The sequence below is a fragment of the Simochromis diagramma genome, unplaced genomic scaffold (assembly GCF_900408965.1).
Source record: "Simochromis diagramma unplaced genomic scaffold, fSimDia1.1 OVJJ01000753.1, whole genome shotgun sequence".
Lineage (NCBI taxonomy): Eukaryota > Metazoa > Chordata > Actinopteri > Cichliformes > Cichlidae > Simochromis > Simochromis diagramma.
The window spans coordinates 19,670,390-19,693,254 of record NW_024387523.1 but is presented as its reverse complement, the minus strand read 5'-3'; the positions used below and the strand labels follow the sequence as shown (position 1 = coordinate 19,693,254).

Genomic DNA, 22,865 nt, shown 5'->3' with positions numbered 1-22,865 from the left:
GAGGATGCCTCAGGGTGGATGATGGCCTTGGTTGCACTTTGCAAAACAACAGGTTTTATGCCAATATATTGATATGACAGCAGTATGCACTGTCCTTCTTGCATCATGCATGTGCTGTGTAGCAATGGATATTACTAATTTAAGACTGTATACATACTATAATAATTATCATGCCAAAATTTGGATAAAAATCAATTTATTAATGCAAAATGTTCTTTATTGTCAAGATTTCTCAGATTTATTGTGTATCAACATTGGTTTTGGACTCTTGTTTAGAAAATAGTTAGCAAATAGCTTTTTGGACTCTTAATATCACCAGTGGGATTATAAATGATAAACAAAAACCTATCATGTATCATGAGTATGCTAGTTATTCGGATGAATCGTTAATATATAGGGCAAAGGTCATGAAATAGAACTCATAGATTCCTAATCTGAGTCCAAAGGTTTAAAATGTTTTCTAATTCTTTCTGATCCATGTGCACCTTAGTTTGCTGTGGGGAAAAAAAGCATGTGCTCTGTTTCTGATTTAAAAAAAAATATTAATTTTTTTTTTTAACAAGGATAACTTGAATAAATACAAAATACAGTTTTTATATGTTTTCATTAGATTCCAAACCTACCTGGCCCTATGTAAAAAGTAATTGGCCTCTAAAACTAATAACTGATTGTGCCACTGTGGGCAGAAGAAACTGTAGTCAAACATTTGTGATAACTTGCAACTTACTTAGTTGCAGAATTTTATATAATTTAGCCACATTGGATATTTCTTGAGTTTTTGAGCCTGGACTTTTAATGGCTCTAAAATAAAGGTGGTTGAACGGCCAAATCAGAGGTAGACTTGTAAGTGTGTTTCAGATCATTGTCATCTGAAGTGTAAAACTCATGAAACTCATGGCCAGACATTCTCCTTTAGGAAGAGAGCAAAACTCATGGTTCCATCAGTTATAGCAAGTTGTCCGGGTCCTGAAGCAACAAAGCAACTCCTGACCATCACGCTACCACCACCATATTTGTCTCGTCTCTCTATATACTGTACTGTATATAGCAGAGATGACAATAAAGTTTACTTTGACTTTGACTGTTGGTGTGATGTTCGTTTGTGAAATGTCGTGTCAATGCAGAGAATATTTTGTCCGAATTCCTGGGGATCATCAAAAAGGTTTTTTGGCAAATGTGTTTGTATTCTTTTTCTTAATCAATAGTTTTAGTCTTGGAACTAAATTGTAGATGCCATTTTTTGCCCAGTCTCTTCCTTATTGTCGAGTCATGAACACTCACCTTAACCAATAGAAAGCTAGGCTTGTAGTTTTTTAGATGTTGTTCTGGGTTCTTTTGTGACCTCCTAGGTGAGTGCTTGATGCACTCTTAGAGTAGTTTTTGCTAGGCTGGCCATCCTTAGGAGGGGTAACACTGCTAAGTTTTCTCCAGTTTTGGATAATGGTTCTCAGTGTTGTTTGCTGAAGTCCCGAAGCCTTGGAAGTAGTTTTCTTTTGTTTTGAATCCAGATAGATGGATGACAGTAACGTTGTCTCTCATCTGTTAAGTTTCTTTAGATTGTGAAATAAGTGAGAAATTAGGAAAGGGCGAATATTTTTCACAGTACTGTATGTTTCCTTTGTTAATCTGTTTGCATGGGTTTTTACATGTTTATTTTTTACCATGTTATTCCTGGAGGACTCCTCTCGAAGTTGGATCAAACTCTTAAAATTAATGTTTTTTTTAATGACGTAACTCAAATAAGATAAGTATTATAAGTTGTAACATTAAGTTCAAAGACATCTATATTAGTGTAGTTGTAAGTTTAGTTTTCTTTTTTCTTTATTTCTTTTTTTTATAGCTGTCTTTCATTTAATTAATCGATTATCCATTTCGATGTTGAAGCCTTTCATTGAACTACCAAATAAACAAATTGACGCTCGCTTTCTGGCCAATTTGTGACAGCACTTCTGCTATCATTTAGTTTGTATTTAAAAAATAAAATGCAGACATAATGGTAACCATTAGTTTTTGACTCCCAGTGAAAATAGTTTTCTTTACAAATAACTCTCTCACTGAACTAACACAGCCAATCCCTCAACATGTTTGTACTCTCTGCTCATATTGTCTTCATGTTAAATATTTTTTTCTTTTTAAAGAACTTATTTTAACATTGAACTCAACAACAAATAAATCCTCCCTAACAGAGAAAGTAACGTCAAGGGCCAAATTACTTTATATGTCTTTACATCAATATATGGGCCACAAGTAGCGGTGATGTGGGCTGCTAGTGGTCCTGGGCTGCGAGTTTGAGACCTCAGGTCTAAGTGGTTGATAACTTAAGAAAATTTGGTGGTTCATTAAAGGAAGCATTGTGATTTTGTAAGCCATGTATACAGAAAAATGCAGTAAAGATGGGGACATCCTTACTTTTAGTTGATGGTATGGGTCAAGCTCCAGTGTTGAACCTGACATTTGTCACTAAATACAAAATGCGGATACCCTTAAATTAATATTTACAATGAAGGCTTTTCATTAAAAGTTGCACAGTAACCCTGACATCATCAGAATTATTAAATGGCCTGTATTTGTATAGTGCTTTACTAGTCCCTAAGGACCCCAAAGCGCTTTACACATCCAGTCATCCACACATTCACACACTGGTGATGGCAAGCTACGTTGTAGCCACAGCCACCCTGGGGCGCACTGACAGAGGCGAGGCTGCCGGACACTGGCACCACCGGGCCCTCTGACCACCACCAGTAGGCAACGGGTGAAGTGTCTTGCCCAAGGACACAACGACCGAGACTGTCCGAGCCGGGGCTCGAACCAGCAACCTTCCGATTACAAAGCAATCTCCCTCTTCTGTTACAAGAAATCAAGAAGATGAAACACTTTTCACAACCTGAGTAGAATTCCTACTTAGAAGTTAGATAATGTGTGTGTTGACCTGTAAAGGGCAAGTAAAGATCATGCACCGAAGCCACCAATCCATTCTCACCTTCACTTAGTCTAATTAGAAACACCACAGAGATCAATAGCAACAGTTGGGTAATGAATGGTGAAATACAAAAAATAGGTCATTGTGTAGGGTTTGACAATGTGATTTTCTAATATTTGACCTTTCCAATGGATCAAATTGCGGAGCTTATTTACGCACAGTCGAGATCAGTTCTTAATTAGAACGTGACGTCCAAAAGTCGTACTTCCCCCAAAACAGTCTGTTCTTCAGATCATCCCCAAAGCTTTTGCCAGCACTGCCTGCCAGCCATTCTCTACAGCTTTCTGTCAAGTGCGCTAATTGCTGTAAATAGCTGGGTGTTCTGTTGTTGTGATTGACCCTTCTGAAAAGCTGCTCAATCTGTCTCATATTTGGCAAAGTGGAGCCCATTTTATGGGCCTCGTTTTATAGAAAGGCTTGTTTTTGTTGCCAGTGCACATTCAACATGGTTAATAACAGAGAAGGCGGTTTGCTTAAAAGGGCTTTGATGTGAAGTACTACTTGGACTTTACCAGTAACAGTATAGCTGAATGATATAAAAATCCTTGTTATGTTGTGGATACTTTCTGAAACTCTGTTAGGGCTGAATGATTGGGATACTGAAATCCTTGTTTTTCCTCGTGAAGGATATGCACCTTTCTCATCCTGCCATCTCAACTTTCCAGTCTTTGATGTCACATATGAAGTTTCTTATGACCGATCCAACATTTGGATGATATATTGGTCCATGCTGAGTTTATCGGCTTGAGACTCATCATAATCCTGCTTAGGTGATTACAAAGAACGAACAAACACATGTGTGCTTTGTACAATTCTAAATGATGAGTTTCATTTAACACTGAGGATGCACCAGTAAACCAACTGTCGTTAGAGTGGTGGGCCTCTCATGTTAGCTTAAACATATCCCCACTGGCTCCCAGTGGGAAAGGGGCCTTTTCTCGTGTCACCTGAAACACGTGATAATGGAATTCTTTTCCAAGTACCAGAAAATATGGAATTCCTAAATTATGATGTTAGGGAAAAGAGTCTAAGTAAGCCTTGATGACCCAGTGGACCCCCTACTTCTGTAGCCTTATAAAATATACAGTGAAGAGCCAGCAGCAGATTTATTTTGTTGTATTTCTAACAGTACTATGTAGAAACAAAGAGCTTTTCCAACTGAAAATTTGACTCTAGGGCTTTAAGACGGCATTCATAATCATCTGCCAGATCTGTTACACAATACTCCTTGGCCTTGAATGTAACACTAGGTTACTACTTAACGAAGTAATCTACTTATTTCACTTTTGGAAAGGTTAAAAATAGAGAAGCACACTGCAAAATCTGTACCATGACTAGAGTACAATGCACAGATCTGTGGCATGTGTAAAAATTCAAAGCTGACTGTTTCACTTTGAACTGTTTCACTTCACCTTCAGAAAGATTACCCTCTGAAATAACAATTACCATTAATATAGGGCCTTAAATGTGATTTATGTTTAGTAAATCATTCGTACATTTTCTTTTTTGAATAAAGGGATAAGATGGGTTTCTGGAAGCCAGAAACCCCCCAGATTGTAACATTTTTAAGAGATTTTGTGCACCATCCAAGTCATCCTGGTTTTTATGTACACGCTCACCCCCCCCCCCCAAAAAAAAGCAAATTATCTACAAAGTAAAAGCCTACGCTGGTGAATTTTCCGTCTGGTTTGTGAAACATAAAAGCAGGAAGCCTTGGTGAGAAGACGGGGCGCTCGGATCAGCGGGAAAGACGGAAGATTTGCCTGGGATGTTTGTGAGATCTGAAAGGAGGCTGTGATCACAGTGTCTCGTTAGATCAGTCTCACCTCTCCCTTTTTCCTCCATTTCTCTCTCTGTCTCTCTCTTCACTGCTGCTGCTTAGGAAGAAAAATAAATATTGTAGCTTTTTGAAAACCAACTGCTGATATCAGTGTCATGCTTCACCTCGTCTACGCTCATAAATGCATGACCTTCTGTGCACCTGGTTTAATGTGACTGAGATGATGAGGGCTATTTCCATCATTGCTTTGCTTAGTTGTGATTTATTCGTATACCTTGATAGTTTTGCACTGCGTAATACTGCACGTCTTTATATTTCATCACTTTTGATTGTCTCAATCTTAAGACTACATGTCATGTAATCACATTTTTATTTTTATCAGAAAAAAACAAACATACAACTGCAGTTGAATGTTTCCTCCTCGGTTCCCCTCCTCCACTATATACTGTAGCTGCCTTCATAACAATGGTGCAGTTTCCATGGCAGCTACAGCATGTTAAGCTTTAGGATAACAGTTCAAAAAAAAGTCAGGAGAAGAACGGGGTCTAATCACAGGGTATGAGGAACTAAAAATAGCGAGGGACTTAATCCCAGGCATTATTTATTCATCTAAAACTTCTCGTGTCTGTGCCGGCTGTGTAAACATCACTTCTTTTGTAGCTCCTCTTCAGGCGGGCTGTTTTCCAGCCTAAACCCCCACAGTCTTACTGACTAATACGCTGACTATAGGAGAAGAGGGATGGACATATAGGGGTTGGATTTAGTATGGTGACACAGTCTGTTGAGGGAAACTGCTTAAAAACTGCTCAGGATTAATATTTTACTGTTCCTCCTTCCTGAGCGAGCATGAGAGTCAGCGTAGCGGTGCACGTAACTATGAAAAACATCCGTACTGACAGCTGGCTGATGTGTAATTAAATATTTCTCTTGATGTTGCTGCAAATGGCGATAAAACAGCCTTATAATGTTACATTTAATCATTGCCAGCTCATATGCTATACTTGGTAAGAAGCTGTAGAGTGTGCAGTAGGTCTGCCTGTCACACTGCGAGAATGAGAGTGTGTTGTAGCTGAGCAGAGGTCAGCCTCAGGCAGCAGGCATGGCCAGATTGCTGTGCACGGGGAAGAGAAATCTATTATTGTCTCTTGTTTAGCGAGATGAATGCTTTGATGGATGTGACTTTGCAAAGTTACTACACTGAATTTGCCGGTTGATTAAATGGATTTTGCAGTGAAGAATATCATCAAGTGAGTTTAGGGAGTCCATCTACTTGAACTCAAATTTGAAGCACTTCATGTGAATATCTGTCTTTATCTGACTACGTAAGTTATTAGTTAGGACAATTCCATTGTTTTCCAGCTCCGACGTCTTTTCTTGATAACGAGTAATTAGATTGGCACCCGCAATGTTGTGAAAAAGTATTTCCCTTAGGCAAAAAAAGTAAGAAATCAGGATAGGGGCAAATACTTTTACACAGCACTATATGGATGCACATCGATCAGGAATGTGAAAAACATTTTAACAACCTTTGCACTCAGATTATCAATGTGTAAGTCCAATTTCATGTTCTTAGCCCTTTATGTTAACAGCACATGTCATTGGTTATCGCTGATGTTCCAACTGGTATAATCAAAAGTCCAAAGTGTGTTGTTTTGGTTTTTTTAACTTCTCTGAGCAACATTGCAGAACCAAAATACTTTAATATACAATAAAACTATGAAAATCTTGACTATAATGATAATTTTGTCTCAAAAAATGACTTTTATCCAATTTGTAGCCTGACATTTGTTTGTGTCAGCATGCAAACATTTATAGTGGCAAACAAAATAAAGAGAAAGAATTCAGGAAGGGGGCATAGTGCTTCTTTACTGTAATTAAACACTTAAGAGCTTTTTAATACAACCCACTTTCAAGCCTTCATACGTTGTTTTTATAAGTGCTTTTCTAACTGCCAAGGACACTTGGTCTTATGGTCTGAAGAAGCCATGGATCAAATAATCAACCTTGTGAATAACTGGCAACCCATTCTACCTCCTGAGTCAATGCCACCCTTGCTCCAGGTATCTGCAGATATTCAGTACCATCTGTTACCAGTGTTAAATTAATCAGCTGCATTCAGGACTTTCATTCGTTATGTTACCGTAAGTGCAATAAAATCTCTTCAGCAGTTGTTATCCTGCATGTAATAAGAGGGAGTGAGAGAAACTGTCATAGAAAGCATTGCTCTCACAGCTTATTAGTCACATAAACTTACTTAACCATCCAGCATTTAGATTGGAACCAGACCTATATGTGTGCTAGATATGAGCTTGGAGAATAATTTTCACATCACAATCGTTAACCATTTTACAGCTCTGGCTATAATTTCCATTCATGGACATCATCCGGTTAAATATGGTCAATTCAATTTTGGGTGGCTTTGAATTGCTTTGAGTTAAGTAACGTTTAATGGAGTGTTTTTACAGTTGCTGTATGTATGTATGTAATTTGGGGACAGTGTCCTTATTTAGAATCAATTTCTAGTTCCCCTCGAGTGTCTTCAGTCATTGCACAGAGGAATGATTATGTGGTTATGAGGTTATGTTGTCCTCGGTGGTTTATATGGTTCCATTTAGAGAAATGGTGTCTGTTCTATTTAATGAAAAAAAAGAGAGATTTGTACCAACTGTTTTCTTTTAAAATTAATATGCATTATTAGTCTTTTACCGGATATGAATTGAACACTAAACACTCTGAAGTTGTGAAACATTACAAAATTAAACATACAGTAATTAAAAAAATTAATTATATACCTATATGTTTAGAGCCAGACTTTAGTTCTGCTCCCTAAATTTTACAACATAATTATTTAAATTAAATCTTTTTGGATATTCCAGATGAATGCAAAGGGAATTCTAGAACCAAACTAAAGTATATTGAGTTGGTGTCACAATTTGCAGAGGCAAATTGTGCGGCGCACGCGCGCGAGAGAAGTGGACCCAAATGTAGGCAACCGCAGACAGTGGTGAAGGATAACAAAAGGCGAGCCTTTATTGATGGCTGAGCATTGCTACAAACATGTGGAACCGAGAAAACTAATCCAAAACCTAAACTGGGGAAAACAAGAAACAAGAAACCAAACTAGAAAACCTGAACCGCTGACTGAGAGCAGAGGTAACACGGGGGATGACAGGCAGACGGACCGATGAAGAACAAAGGATAACACACACTAAATATATATAGAGGGAAACAAGGAAATGGCACAGAGGAGGGAGACACAGCTGAACCGAATCAACATGATGAGACATGGAGGACATAAGACACAAACCTTCAGTAAAACAGGAAACACGACACAGATTCAGAGACACGGGCTTTACACAGAGACATGACTGACTTGGAAACAGAGAGAACATGGGAACCAAAACCTAAAAACTAGAAATCTTAGTCAAAGACATAACCAGATTAAACCAAAACGTAATATAATATTAATTAATGAAAAAATACTGAGTCATCAGAGTCAGGACCATGTCTGTTCGTTGCATTTTATATTGTAAATGTTAGCAGAGACGCTACCAAAAGCTTCAGTAAATCACATGCATCATATTGTGATTTGTTGGTAAAGGTTTGTTGGATCGACTTTCAAGTTTGGCATTTTCTCCACACGACAGAAGGGAAATTATGTTGACATCAGTTGTGTGGATGCACAGTCTAAGATATCGAGCTCTCAGCGTTGCTTTCTTTTTGCTACTCGTGGTTTCTTTCTGTTAGGACTGAGAGCTTTCTTGCTTAGCCTCCTTCCTCTTGCATTTCCATTGAGAATAGCAGGCGCGCCATTGTAAAAGCCAACAAGGCTTCTTCTGAAAAGACCCTTTCTCCTTGGCACCGAGAGCCTGTGAGGTTGGTTGGAGACAATGCCCTGTGCTGTTGTTGTCGAAACTAACCTCCAACATCAAATGTGTTTAGTGCTGTTTAAAGCCTTCCCTTTTAAAGCTTGAGAAGCAGACATGTGAAAGTGCTTTTACTCCATTTGCACATACCCACATGGCAAATGTAAGTGGATAATTTTAGCTGCATGATTATTTACACAGTAGCCCCATGACAGGATGTCTTTAGTACATGGTGTATAATATGGTACAAAATAATAGCGGTGGCTGTGTTTAGGAATAGCCTGGATAGCAATTTGCAACATTAATGAGTTTTTATGTAATTGCAGAGCTATGACGAGTTTGAAAGAAGAAGAGGAGAAAATAGACTTTACCTTTCCTCAGTTTTTTTTTATTGTAAGCCAGCTTCAACCTCTGTTTTTTTTTTTTATGAAAAGACTTGTATAACATAAACCTTTTGCATAATTCACCTGCAGCTTGTTCCTGTGTCTGCCTGAGCTGGCACAGATACCTTATGTAGGTCAGTTTACTTGACAAGATAATCCCATCTAAACTGTTGTTGGATTATCAGCTAAAATTAAACTGTTCACATGATGGGTCACTGCCTGTTCAGTGCTTAATCCAGTAGCTCAATGAAAGTTACCATGTGTTCTAATTAGGACCGGAATAACAATAGCTATTACTGATTCTGATATTTCAGCAGTGAAGCCACTGAAAGCCAGTGATTTTATCTGGCTAAACAACTTCTTAACCTCTCAGCTTCCACTTCAGTCTGACAGTGTAAAAACCCCAGAGCTGAATCATCCTGGAAAGCTGTCAGATCAGCAGTGACTGACTGTGGCCACCACCTGGTATTAAATGAAAAGTTGTTATAGCAAGTCAGTGTAAGAGCCAAAGTTTGGTTTTAATTAGCAGGATTAACAGTCAAAGCTGAGCTTTTCAGTGATAATCAGTTTCTCAGCTTGAGAAGCCTCTGAGCCAGACTGAAACTTCACAGAGAGACAAGCTATCCGTCCGACTGCGTGACCCAAACGCCTATTGTTAGACTCCAAGCTGAACAAAGAGAAGCTTTGACACGTGGCCCTGGAGGTGAAATTTGGAACAATATTCTGGATTCGCCTACAGTATAAACTTACTGAATGGCTAAATTTAGTACTGCACCCACAAAGTAATTCACTTGAAATCACTTAAAGTTGCAGGTGTGACGTGGTCATGTGAACACAGATGGCTCATTTTTTGTATTTATATTTGAATTTAATGGTAGTGATTTGAGAAACATGAGGACAGCTGATGTTGTTCAGTTGACCCCTTTGACTTGCACGTTGAGTCTCAGTTAATATTGCAACAAAACACTGTAATTAAGAGTGCCAAATAATCATCTAATATTTAAAACCAACTGGTAAATATGACGGCTTTACACTTAGGTCTGTAATTTGTTGGACAAAGACAGAATTTTTGTAGTTTTGCTTCTATAAACCACCACAACAGACTTGAAATCAATCAATATGTGATTCAAATTCAGACTTTCTGCTCTAGCGGATGAAATTTTGCATCAACTGTTTGGAAATTACATATAGAAAGTTTTCTGTTTTAAATGCACACTCCTCCATTTGTAGCCTCGAAAATAATTGGACAATTGACTAACAAGCAGTTTCATGGCTAGCTGATGGTTTCTGTGTTATTTTATGAAATGAAGCAAACATCCGAAGTTGATTCAAGAAATGTTGAATATGTGTTTTGTTGTTTTTATAGTTTTAGTGTTGAATCCCAAAGTGTTGTCAGTTTAAGTGAAGAAGGCCACAGTTATGTTGAAAAAACCAAAACCAAAGATAAAGCTTTCAGAGAGAGCAAAGCCTTGAAGTGACCAAATCCACAATCTGGTATATTCTTTACAAAAAGCAATGTACGGGCCAGCTCACCATCAATAGGGTCTAGAAAAACATCAAAAGACAAAGTGCATGATGACATTTCCATGGTTAAGAAAAACAGCCTCACAACATCTAAAGAAGTCAAGAACATTATTAGGGAGGGAGGCGTATCAGTGTCGAGGTCCCTTCATAAATGGAAATGAAGAGGGTTTACAACAAGGCGCAAACCACTGGTTACACTCGAGAGCAAGAGGGCTGGATTAGACTAAACATCTAAGATTAATTTGTACCAGAACGATGGGAAAGGAAAAGTTTCCAGAAGGAAAGGAACAGCTCGTGATATGAAGCATGCGATATCATCAAAGAGGTGGAGGCAGTGTTATCACATGGCTGCCAGTGGAACCAGGTCACTAGTGTTTATTGATGATGTGACTGATAGAAGTAGCAGGATGAATCCTGAAGTGAACAGACCTGTACTCTGCTGAGACTCACCAAATGATGCAAATGGATAATTTCCCAAAGCACACTACAAACGCAAGAGTTTCTCAAGAGCAAAGAAATTGGATACGCTTCAATTGTCAAGTCAGGCACTTTAAACTAAAGCCAATAGAGGACCTTTTTAAGTTATTAAATAGAAAACTGAAGACAGACAGACCCATAAGGAAGCAGCAAGTGAAGGCAGCTACCGTAAAAGCTCAGCACGGGACCTCAAGGGGGAAAACACAAAAAACCTTTACTCTCTTTGGACGAATAGTCTGACATCTGACACCTCAACTAGAAGTAGTGTGCGTCCGATTATTGTGTAATCGTCAACAGGCTTCTGCTTCTTTTCCTTCAGATGCAAAATTTCTGAACATACCACCTGCTTCATCTTCTGTCTGAAGCCAGTTTCCGTGTTTTTTGTTTTTTTTTAACATTTTCTAAGAAAAATACACTTTTCCGGTTTAATCAAGTACTATTATTATGAAAAGTCGAAGATGTGCACGTGGATCACAGACTCCCAGTATTCAGTACTCCGAAAGAGCTGTCATTATATTTCATTCTATATATTTACGTTTGTTTTATATATACACTGAGTCTAATCAGCTAATGACATGGAGGCATGTAGACTGCCGTTTAAATTAAGAATCAGAATTGGGGAAACAAGGTGACTTAAGTAACTTTGAATGTGGCATTGTTGTTTGTGCCACATGGGCTGCTCTGAGTATTTCAGAAACTGGTGAAATCTTTAGGGTTTACAAAGAGTGCTCCAAAAAAGAGAAGCTACCCAGTCAGCTGAGCTTCTGCAGGTGAAAATATCTTGTTTGACATCACAGGTCAGAGGAGAATAGTCAGTCTTCTTCAAGCTGATAGGAAGCCAACAGTAACTCAGATAACTACTTTTGATATCTTAGGTGTGGAGAAAAGTGTTTTCGTACACACAGCTAGGGCAAGACACTAAAGCAATAAAGATATGTGGTGCACAATAACCTTTCTTCACTAGAGATACATGGGATAGGGTCAATATAAAGTCAGTAAATCCCATTACTTCCTTGTTTTGATAGACCACATGAAAGGGAGTGAGCATCATCAAAGACAAAATGAAAACAGAAAACTCGGGTGGTCGAGTTTCTGAATATGACAGGTTAAAGTGCAAAAGACGAGGACATTGTTAAAAGGAAGAGTCAGAGGAATTCAGTATAGCATACACTACATACTTGTTCCCACAAAGGCCAGCTACACCACAAATTGTTTTCACCCTCTGCAGCGGTGGCATCCTCATAGTGTACAGTTGCCTGTTTATCAGTACAGTGCGATGCATTGAACAATGCAAGAATTTTTCTTAGAAACAAAGAGACAGTAATATTGTAGCCTAGTTTTTAAAAGACGTGTTGCCAGGAAGCTGATGCTGATTAAAGTAATTGGCCCTCGCTACCAACTCCCTGGCCACAAAAAGTTCTCTCAGGCAGCTCTACACAGAGTGCAGAGAGATAGTAGTCAGGCCTCACTGTCCACTGCTCTCTCTATTTTAAATCTTATTTTATTTATTTATTGTCTAGGAGCAAAAGTGAACAACAATTGGGTATGATTTTTTCATTGTGCATTTCTTTCGTTATTTGTTTGAAGTTCCATAATGTTCTGTCTGTCGTGGTCACCTTCTGACAGAATATAAATAATGTTTCAATGAAAAGGAACCTGATCTTCACCTGGGAATAAAAAGGAACCTTTAAGCTTGACAGAAATAGTGATTTGGTTTATATCATGATATCCAATCATATACACAGGTGACCAGTGGCAGAAAACTAGATCCAGTCCCATCTGAGTGCTGCATCAATTGGCGGATACAACTGATGGAAGTTGACATGGCCAGTAAGCTGTTTTATTTCGACTGCTGACCTAGAAGAAGTGCAGTGAAGAATTTTAAATATATATAGTATTTTTGTCATGTCAGAGCTTATTTTCTTTTATATCTCTAAGTCCTTAAATTCTGGTAGTATTTTCAGGTTGATCTCAAAATACAACATTTTGTTTTCCTGTGCATTTGTTTGAATCCTACCCAGCCTTGATGTAATTGTCTACCCACTGATCAGCTGTATTTTTATTGACTTTGTATATTTAGGTTTGACTATTAAGAATGAGAAAAATAATGGATTTTTTTGGGCATATTAAATAAAAGGAAGAAAAAAAATCAAACATACAGTTGAATTGGAAATAAATGCAATCAACTAAATAAATAAAGTATGAAAATGAATTGTTTGAATGGGCCCCGGACAGAGTATTGGTAATGGTAACTGTGCAACAGCATTTTGACATCAATTAATCAAAGCTGCATGAATTATTAGCAACCTGCTGTGTGTACATCCTGTGTGGTATGGAGGAGGGTGGACACAGGCTTTGTGGAAAGTGTGATTACACATTTGTACTGATTAAATATATAAAACATTTATGTTAATCGTAGGTAGATTTTTCAGAATTATGTATTGAGCTTGATAAATGCTACATATTTTAAAACCAAAGGTACGTACATGTTTTAAAGTATCTCAGTCATAGCCATGATTCCTACCTGCAGCCACAGTTTTAGCTGCCAGCATGCAATAATGTAAACATGTTGGAAGCAAAGTGCCTTTCTCTGTGGAGACATTTAAAGCTTAGATGAGCTCAGTAGCAAGGCTTCAACTGTGCTCGAGGCTAACAGATGGTCAACTTATGGCCCTCTTTTTGAGGATGGTGTGTGTGCGAGTTTATAGCTGCACATATGCATTAACTCACACGTCAGCCCTTTGTTGAGAGAGAGCAATGGGAACTGAGATTTTGCTCCACAGAATGGTATGGCTATTTAAAGGGAGGCAACACAACAAAAGGGGGAGACTGGGAAGAGAGAGTGAGATAGTGAGCGAATGGATTCCAGTCATATGTTTACCTGCCAGTGGTGCTTTTTCTGTACTGTTGCCATGGCAACAACGGCTCGCTGTATGTGTGTGTGTGTGCTGCGAGTCTGTGAGACAAGGGATGTAATTCTGCCTGTCACCAGTGTAGCCTGGAGCTGACTCCCCAGCTGCTGGTTGCCATGAGACCAGACAGACACATCCTCCTTTTCAGTGATGAATCTTTTCTCTGGATGTTCAAATCACATTAAGTACATTTTGTTTTCTGAGAAATGTCAAAATTAATATCCACTGCTAGACTATGTATAACATAAAATGTAGTGTCAACTTTTTAAAAGTGTTGGGATTAAAACTACTAGGGTAGATATAGGGATGATTAGCAGGCTAGCTATATCATTAAAGATGTACCCCACACAGCTTTTCCCCATGCAGTACACACCAAACAGAAACAGCACACTGTGAACTGATTGAGTGAATTGTTACAAAATAAGACCTGGAACGTCCTCTCTTCAAAAATGGCATGCCATTTTACATCTGTATCCATGCTTTTAAACATTTGATATGTTGTACTAAGACTTTTTTCTTTGAAAAATATATTCTAATTTAAATTTGGTGCCAGCAACACCGCAAAAAAATGTAACAGGGAACAGAGTTGGAACATGTTACAACTAACTGCTTGCATCAAAGAAAGGTCGAGTGTTCCAGAAGTAAAGATTGAGAGGCGAGCAGCCCAATATTTTAATAATGTTTTTCAGCGTGAAACTGCTAAAAATGTCACAATATTCAAACAAACAGAGAATCTGCAGAAGTCTCTGTGTGCAAGGGACAAGGCAGTGATGGAAACACAACTTGAATGACTGTGATATTCAGGCCTTCCTATGACACTGCATTGAAAACAGTTGCAGCCTGCTCAGCATGTAAAGCCCTTCATTTGTTCAACAAACTTCTTGGTCGTTGCTAGCTAACTAACGAACTAAGCAAATGGTTGACCATTTACCGTAATATCAAACTCTGAAAAACAAGATGAGAAAAGGAACTAAAAGTTACAAGTAAAAAAATTAGAACCACAAACCAAATATAAGCTTTGTTTTTAGATGTTAAACATGTCACATCGACATTCTCAATATTTTTTAATGATTATATTTATAGGTTTCAGAGGCCAATTTGACATTCACAGGTTTTTGTCCTTTTATACCTTATAGATGTATTTTACAGAGAGCTATGCCCCTCTGCCTCCACCGGTTGAAGCAGATGACTACCCTTCCCTGAGTCTGGTTCTCCCTGAGCTTTCTTCTTGTTAAAAAGGAGTTTTTCCTTCCCACTCTTGCCAAATGCTTGCTCATAATACGTTGATCTGATTGTTAGGGTTTTCTCATAGAATCTCTTGTAGGGTATTTACCTCACAATGTAAAGCGCTTTGAGGCAACTGTTGTTGTGATTTAGGTAACTCACGAACAAAGCAGAAATACTGCTCAGGTGAGTTAAAATCATGTATCATACCTAATCATATAAGGCATAGGTGTCAAACTCTGGCCCGTGGGCCAAATTTGGTCCGTAGCCTAATTACATTTGGCCCGTGAAGCCATACCAAATTACTATTAGAGCTGGCCTACTGGTATTACACAGCTAATATATATATTGTTTAGTATTAAGCTTTGCTTGTTCCATATTCAGTTTTTCAGCAAAACGTGTTTTAGTCCATAAGAAAAGATTCATTCTTATATCTGGAGGAATAAATATATTTCAATAAATATTAACGTTAGCCCGCGACTTTGTTCCAGTTTTGAATTTTGGCCCACTGTGTATTTGAGTTTGACACCCCTGATATAAGGTATGATACATGATACATGGGTAAAATCGTAACATTGTACCTTCTTTTTTTCCTGAAGAGTTCCTGAAATGACCGAAGTGGAGCCAGTGCTGGACTTTGCCTCCTCGGGGCGCTCAGGGAGGAGAAATGCCCTGCCTGATATCCTGGGCTCTCCAGCAGGTGTAAACCCCGGTGACTTACCTCTAAAACTGGCTGAGCTATCCCTAAAAGGTGATATTTCCTTTTAAATGTGTGGGTTTTTTTTTTAAACTTAGTACTTTAGCATGTGAAGCAATATATTTGATTATTTAGAAACAGTATAATGTAAATTAAGGACACTTTGAGAGATGTTTTTGTGAACTTGACTGAGATATTTGATCCCCGGAAGCCTTTCTGTGGCTCATCTATGGCTTGAAGCTATGGCAAAGTTTTTGAGATTTAGGAAAGGTTGTCCTTGTCTAAATACATCTCCATTTAGTAGCAGATGGGTGAGCTTTAGGCTAGGAATGACACTAGGGAAATGCTGCCCATTTCCCTGTCATGCATCACAATTGCTAAAAGTGTGTAGCTACCAGGAGTGCCAAATTTGGGCCACTGAGCATCTTTGGCTGCATGTGTAGAAAACAAATTAGCATCTAACATAACACAACATGGTCCTGCAATTCATCTTACAGACCCCAAAAATGAAAATACAGGTTTGCTCACATGAACTCGGATCTTTTGGAATTCCTCCAGCAGTGGCAGAGAGACACTTTGTTTGCCTGCATTGGGGTTTCTGAAAAAAATAGCAGCCTTAAAATGAAAGCAAAACCAAAAAATGCCAAGCACGCACTGTCACAGTCATTTATGAACAATAGCTTTGGAAAGAAGTTCCACATTTGTGCCTTTAGAAGTCATTTTTGAGTTTTGTGTGCAGATGGTCCGGGAGGGGCTCAGTCACCCACGGCGGAGGAGCCACCAGCACCGCCAGAAAGCTCAAATGGGAAAGAGGGATCATAGGGACTCGTTTATTTACCTCCCCGGAGGCCTACAGAGATAACCTGAGAGAGGATGAGGAACGAGGCAGAGGGCGGCCTATGGGAGAATGAGTGATGATCTGTGGAGAGTCACACCGTTTGCGAGGAAGCTGAGCCACGGAGGGAGGGTGATGGACCCACTCCCAAAGGACTGGAGCCAAGAGCTTAGGACTGTTTTGGTACTTTCTAAAAAGAGTCAGACGTCACCTAGTTCTGAACCACATAGTGTGTGCACGTGTGCATATATGCATAAACGCGGATACGCTACATTAGGAATAAAAAGGACAATGACCGATTGTGTCCTGTACACTCTTTATTACTATTTTTCTATGATTTATTTAAAACGAAAGAAAAAAGGAACTTGTGAGTCAAAATGTAACGCACCATTTTCCTTGCATTTCCTGCAGATCTCTGTTTTGTAGCTCTGTGTGTTCTTTGACAGTAGTTTAACTGCAGCCTGTAGTGGCTCCTTTTTAACTCATTACACGACTTAAGAAAACTGGGAACTGTGTTATCCGGCTCATTTATGCTTTTTACACTAAATATGTATGATCTAGTGTGCATTTTCAAATGAGTCTATAACTACACTGCAGTTGTACAGTTTGTATCCTTCATCACCAGACTGTTTTAACCATAACAGCAACCAGGGACTCTTTGCACTTTTTAGGGATGATTTGGTGCAACGTGATGATATGGCAACCAAATAAAGTGTAGTCCATATCTTGAAACATTCCTTTAGAGAATAGTTTCCCACTGCCAACACTACTTCATTGTAATACCGAGAGAAAAATTAAGATTTCATTTTGTTTTTGTTTCATTGTTTTGCTTTTCAAAGTCTCTTCATTTTCCAAATATCTGAAAATGTGCCTAGTGGCAGTTTACAACTAAAAGTGGGTGTTGTGTTCTTTTTGTGTGAGGTACTGTTATTGCAAATTCCGGGGCTCTTGATACTTCCTCAGTTTTAATAGGAGGTATCGTTAAAAAAAACCCCATCTGAACTACTTGGACTGTGGATGAAAGAAGAAAACACTGGCCGTAAAATCCATTTTGTCTGCGGTGACAGCAGCATACGCTTGGGCGCGGGAGCAAGCGTTAACAAATGCTGCAACCTCCACAATGTGTTTCTAGTGCTGAAAATGGCAGCAGTTCCCCTTCTGTCTCACTCGCACGGAGAAAAGTCTGTTCGCGCTCATCAACACATGAGCAGAACTGTGAATAGGACGCGAGCTGGAGAGTGAGAAACAACAGCAAGAGTTCACACTTTGCCAGCTATCCCCTCTCTGCTACTGTACATATACTATATTGTAGTAAAATCCATGTGTGTCATACATGCTGCCTGTATGATTACTGGACTGTACCCACAAACAAAAGGTGTTTTGTAATTGTCTCTATTTGAAGATGTGTTGACTGGTGGCCTGTCTTTATGTGGATGTGTTTCACAAATGCAACAAGGAAAACCTGACGTGCTGCTGCCCAGTCTGTCTTTATTCCTTTTTTTGTTTCGTTTTTTATGCTGTACTGATAAAGTGTCTGTGGTCTGTCTGACGCTGATCAACACATTTTAAGAGACCGATGAATCAGAGGTGTATGTTGTAGTGTCCTGGTGCATATATTTTACTTAACTGGATTGAATCCTTTATGTTGATTCTATCTGGTGGTGAAAATTGCCATATTAAATCTCCAAGCTTTACCTATACTGCAGTGTGTTGAATACTTTTTACTAATTTGCTTATTCTAATATTTGCTAGAATTTTTGATTCAAGACTGGCTATACGAGTCTGACATGTGGCCCGTATTGACGTATTTTCAAAATATTTAATCACTAATAGCTGTTAAAGGAGTTGTTTACCTTTCATAGTTAGCATGTAAATACTGTAGCTACTTTCAGCTTCTCCCTTGTCACAAAGTAGCACTACAACAGGTAGCAACACACGCTGTGATGCCCTTCCTGACGCAACCCCAACAGGGATTTGTTTATCCTGCTAGGAGGTGAGCAGTAGCCTTTTTACTTGCCAGCTGAGCATGTGAACCACTACACTATGGAGCCACCACTAATCATATACACTAACATGAATAACTGAACCCCTGACTGAAAACCCTAAATGCTGACCATTTTTGTCAAATTAATTATATCTCTATTATAAACTTAATTTGCTGTATTTGCAGAAAGTCTAAACAACAGATGCCTGGCATGAAGGGGAACCACCAGGTTAAATGTGTTTACAGATTTCACAATGCTGCATATGTGAGTAAAGTTGCATAAAGCTTTTTTGCCTCCAGGGTGGGTTGTGACAAGTCTGATAAGTAGCTCTCCGATAGCATGTAAAGTCGCATTGATGGATTTGCAATATTCAGATCATGCTGTTTTAGAACAGAAGAAAAACGGTGTTGTGTTTGACGCCTAAAAGCTCAGTCTGCTTTTTGTAAATTTCCTCCAGAAGTGCTATTGCCAGTTGTAAGGCAAAAGGGAAGGTATGGATCTATGGACACAATTCGGTATAGTAATTTGAAAAAGACAGTAAACTCTCTTTCAGCACCAAGGTTTTGAGGACATGATAAAAAAAAAAAAATCTGGACCTTATCAGGTTCAGCCGGATTCAAATTATTTAATTATTTAAAATAACTCTGACCTCAGATGAAGAGTAACACATAGCCATTCCCCTTTTTATTTATTTAACACAAACAAGAGCTCTGTGGTGAGAGGAGAACCTTCCTGAAGGACAACCATTTCTGCAGCACTCAGGCCTGTATGGTAGAGTGGCAAGATGGAAGCCTAAAAGCAAGCCTGCCTGGAATTTGGCAAAAGGCACCTGAAGGACCAGATCATGAGAAACACAATTGTCTGGTCTGATGAAACAAAGATTGAACTCTTCCACCTGAATCATCATGTTTGGGGAAAAAAACAGGCACTGCTCGTCACCTGGCGAATACCTTTTCTTACAGTGGGGCATGGTGGTGGAAGTGTCATGCTATAGGGATGGTTTTTGGCAGCAGGAACTGAGAGAGTAGTCAGGGTAGATGGAAAGATAAATGCAGCAGTGCACAAGGACATCCTTGTTGATGACCTGCTTCAGCCTCTTCTCCCTGTGCTGGACCTCGGTAACAGAAACGAAGCATGTGAAATGCTGCATCCATTTCAGTCCTACTATTACTTGACAACACCTTCAAAGAAAATGCCAAATTAGCAAGCTCAACTGACAGGCCAAAAGTGTCACCATGTAACCAAGCAGGAAGTTTGATGGCTAAAACCAAAAACACTTACAGTTGCTCAAATAGCTTTGTGAGGTCCAGCTGGTACAAAAATACTTTAGTATCTGTTTTAGTAAGTAATGTCTCAGTGGATAAACAAATAGCAGATTACATTTGAGTTGAAGCTTAATGTTAGGCCAGTTTGAAAGTGTGCTGACACAGGAGCTTTAGCCCATCACCGTGTGCTCGGCCTCACCTCAGTTAAGTTATTGTATTGAATCTCTGAACTGTATTCACAATTTGTTGCATTTTAAAACAGTTTTTAATGAATTTATCTGACACACATATTTATCTGACAGATAATATTCAAGGGTGTGGCTTGCTACCTATTTGCTAATGTTGGCTGACAACTTCAATCTCCAGTCTCTAAATATGCTAACTTATGTCTCCAGAAAGTAACAGTGACATTCAGTTCAATTCAATTCATTTTGATTTAATTCAAGTTTATTCCTTTAGCGCCAAATTACAACAACAGTTGCCTGGAGACACTTTATACTACAAGTTCAAGTGTTAAATTCAATTCTAGCTTTAACAGGGAGCCAGTGAAGAGAATCCAATACAGAGGAAACATGATCTCTCTTTCTCATCCTTGTCGTTGCACCCGCTGATAATGTATTACAATCGTCCAGCTTAGAAGTATTGAATGCATGAACTAGCCTTGACTCATCACTCTGAGACAGCATATTTCTGAGTCAAGTACTATAACCTCAGTTTCTACTTTCTTTTAGTCTGAATGTAGAAAAACAGCAAATTAGTTCATCCATTAGAGTTCATCCAGTCCTTTATCTTTTTAACACATGCCTATGATTTGACTAGGTAATTTGTGCCGTCTGGCTTTATAGATGAATATAGCTGGGTATCATCTGCATAACAATGAAAATATACGCAGTGTAAAAAGTATAATAATAATTATTGCTAACTTGCAGATGTAAACGGGTGTAAACTGGTATTTGAATTGTGTCAAAGAGTCTAGCTGATGATGCTGAAGTGCTAATAGCCCCTGAGATGAGGCGAGTAGAGCTAAAGGCTCTGGCACCCATGGTGTTAAATTTGAATTAAGGAACACTTAGAAGACCAGCTGAAACTGAGTGCAGGGCTGAGGTCTGAAAAATATTGGGGTAACAAGTCACTGTGAGCTTTAAAAGTGAAATTCAAAATCTTATACTGGATCCATTGAGGAATGGGGCAACAATGAAGCTGGATGAGAATAGGGGTAATAGTGTCATTAGACTCGGTGCGAGTGATGACTCTGTAGTATTTGGAGCTGATTAAGGATCAATGGTTCCAGCACAGAAGCCTCTGGAACTGTAACCAACCTTTGAGAAGACATGCACAACCTGAAATCTGCATTCTAGAGTTAAAATATTGTGATCAGCTGTATCGAATGCATGAGTCAAACAAGACAAACACGGAGCTGACTCTTGGAATTCTCACTAGTTCAGTTTCTGTGTTATGATGATCTCTGAATCCTGACTGAAACTCTTCAAACAGGAAATTCCTCTGCAAATTTTTTAAAAAAAGAATTAAATAAGAGAAAGGTTAAAAAAAAATCAGTCTATAATGACCTAAGACAGCTGGATTAAGTCTGGATTTTTTAAGCAGTGGTTTAATTACAGCCACCTTGAAAGCCTGTGCTAACAGAGATAAAGAGGTCATGTTTAAAATGGAAGCATTAATTACTGGCAGGACGTCTTTGAAATGTGTCTGTTAGGAATGGAGTCTAACAGACACATTTCATCGTTTGGAGTAACTAATTATTGAAGGTAGTTTAGTGAGCCCCACAGCTCCCTTTTTTCACTTGTCACTTGGTTAGTCATTACATGCAACAGTCCCACAGCATGTGATTGAAAGTTCTAATGTAAAAGATGTGGGGTCAACTGCAAACTGATAAAGACAAGTAAACCTCTGATTAGACAGCTAGTTGATGTTCAAAGGCAAAAGAAGACTAGATTAGACAGAATCCTAAATAGCCATAATAACTAAAGACAGCTGAAGTTGTGAAAATCGCTCTCTACATCTGTAAAACAGGATGACCGTGGCTCAGGGGGTTGGGAAGCGCATCTGTAACCAGAAGGTCGCCGGCTTGATCCCTGGGCTCTCTGTTCTGGTCGTTGTGTCCTTGGGCAAGACACTCTGCCCTACTGGTGTTGGCCAGAGGGGCCGATGGCGCGATATGGCAGCCTCACTTCTGTCAGTCTGCCCCAGGGCAGCTGTGGCTACAACCGTAGCTGCCTCCACCAGTGTGTGAATGTGAGAGTGAATGAATAGTGGAATTGTAAAGCGCTTTGGATGCCTTGAAAAGCGCTATATAAATGCAATCCATTATTATTAAAATAAGGGCATGTGTGGATCAATTAAAGTGTGCACAAGCACTTATTTTTTTCCTTCAAGTATATTGGCACCTGCCTGTTACATAATGCAGCAGTTCCTCTTGGTGTGCAGCAGATGGAGACATTCACTAAATTATCATTCACCTCACATCATCTTTGTACACCTTGGGGAGGATTTCTTTGTTATGTCTGGGAGAACGAAAATGGCTGAAATACAGTTGTTTTACTCTAGTTTTGGCAGAGGTACCAAGCATCACATTAATATCGTGTTTTAAAAAAAACATCACAGTTTCAAGGTTTTGAATTTAACATTCCTGCACACATCTTTTAATTTAAAAACCCAGTAATGACTTGCATTTGGACACACCCATCTCTGTCTCCCTCTCTCTGCAGAGAGAACCATGTAAAGCACATGTCTCTCCTATGTTATGTTAACTGATGCTGTGGTCCACAGATTATGTAAGGGAGGCACTGTTGGTTAAATACATAATAATCGCTACCATGCTAATGGGATATCCATGTATGTTTTTGATCAAGTAAAACAGAAGTGTTTAATAAATTTGAGATTTATTATCTCTGCTAAAAGTCTCCCCCTGCATTCTCA

The 22,865-nt window shown here is 38.9% G+C and overlaps 1 protein-coding gene across 1 annotated transcript in view; it reads left to right on the top strand.

The window, feature by feature from the left end:
* pkib (protein kinase (cAMP-dependent, catalytic) inhibitor beta) overlaps nucleotides 1-19,576 on the top strand; it is a 29,022-nt gene extending 9,446 nt beyond the window's left edge. Inside the window, exons 2-3 of the mRNA XM_040021150.1 lie at nucleotides 15,746-15,897; nucleotides 16,583-19,576. Coding sequence (XP_039877084.1) covers nucleotides 15,756-15,897; nucleotides 16,583-16,665 — 225 coding nt within the window. The 5' untranslated portion in view covers nucleotides 15,746-15,755 and the 3' untranslated portion in view covers nucleotides 16,666-19,576. The remainder of the gene's footprint in view (nucleotides 1-15,745; nucleotides 15,898-16,582) is intronic.
* The last annotated feature ends 3,289 nt before the right edge of the window (nucleotides 19,577-22,865 follow it).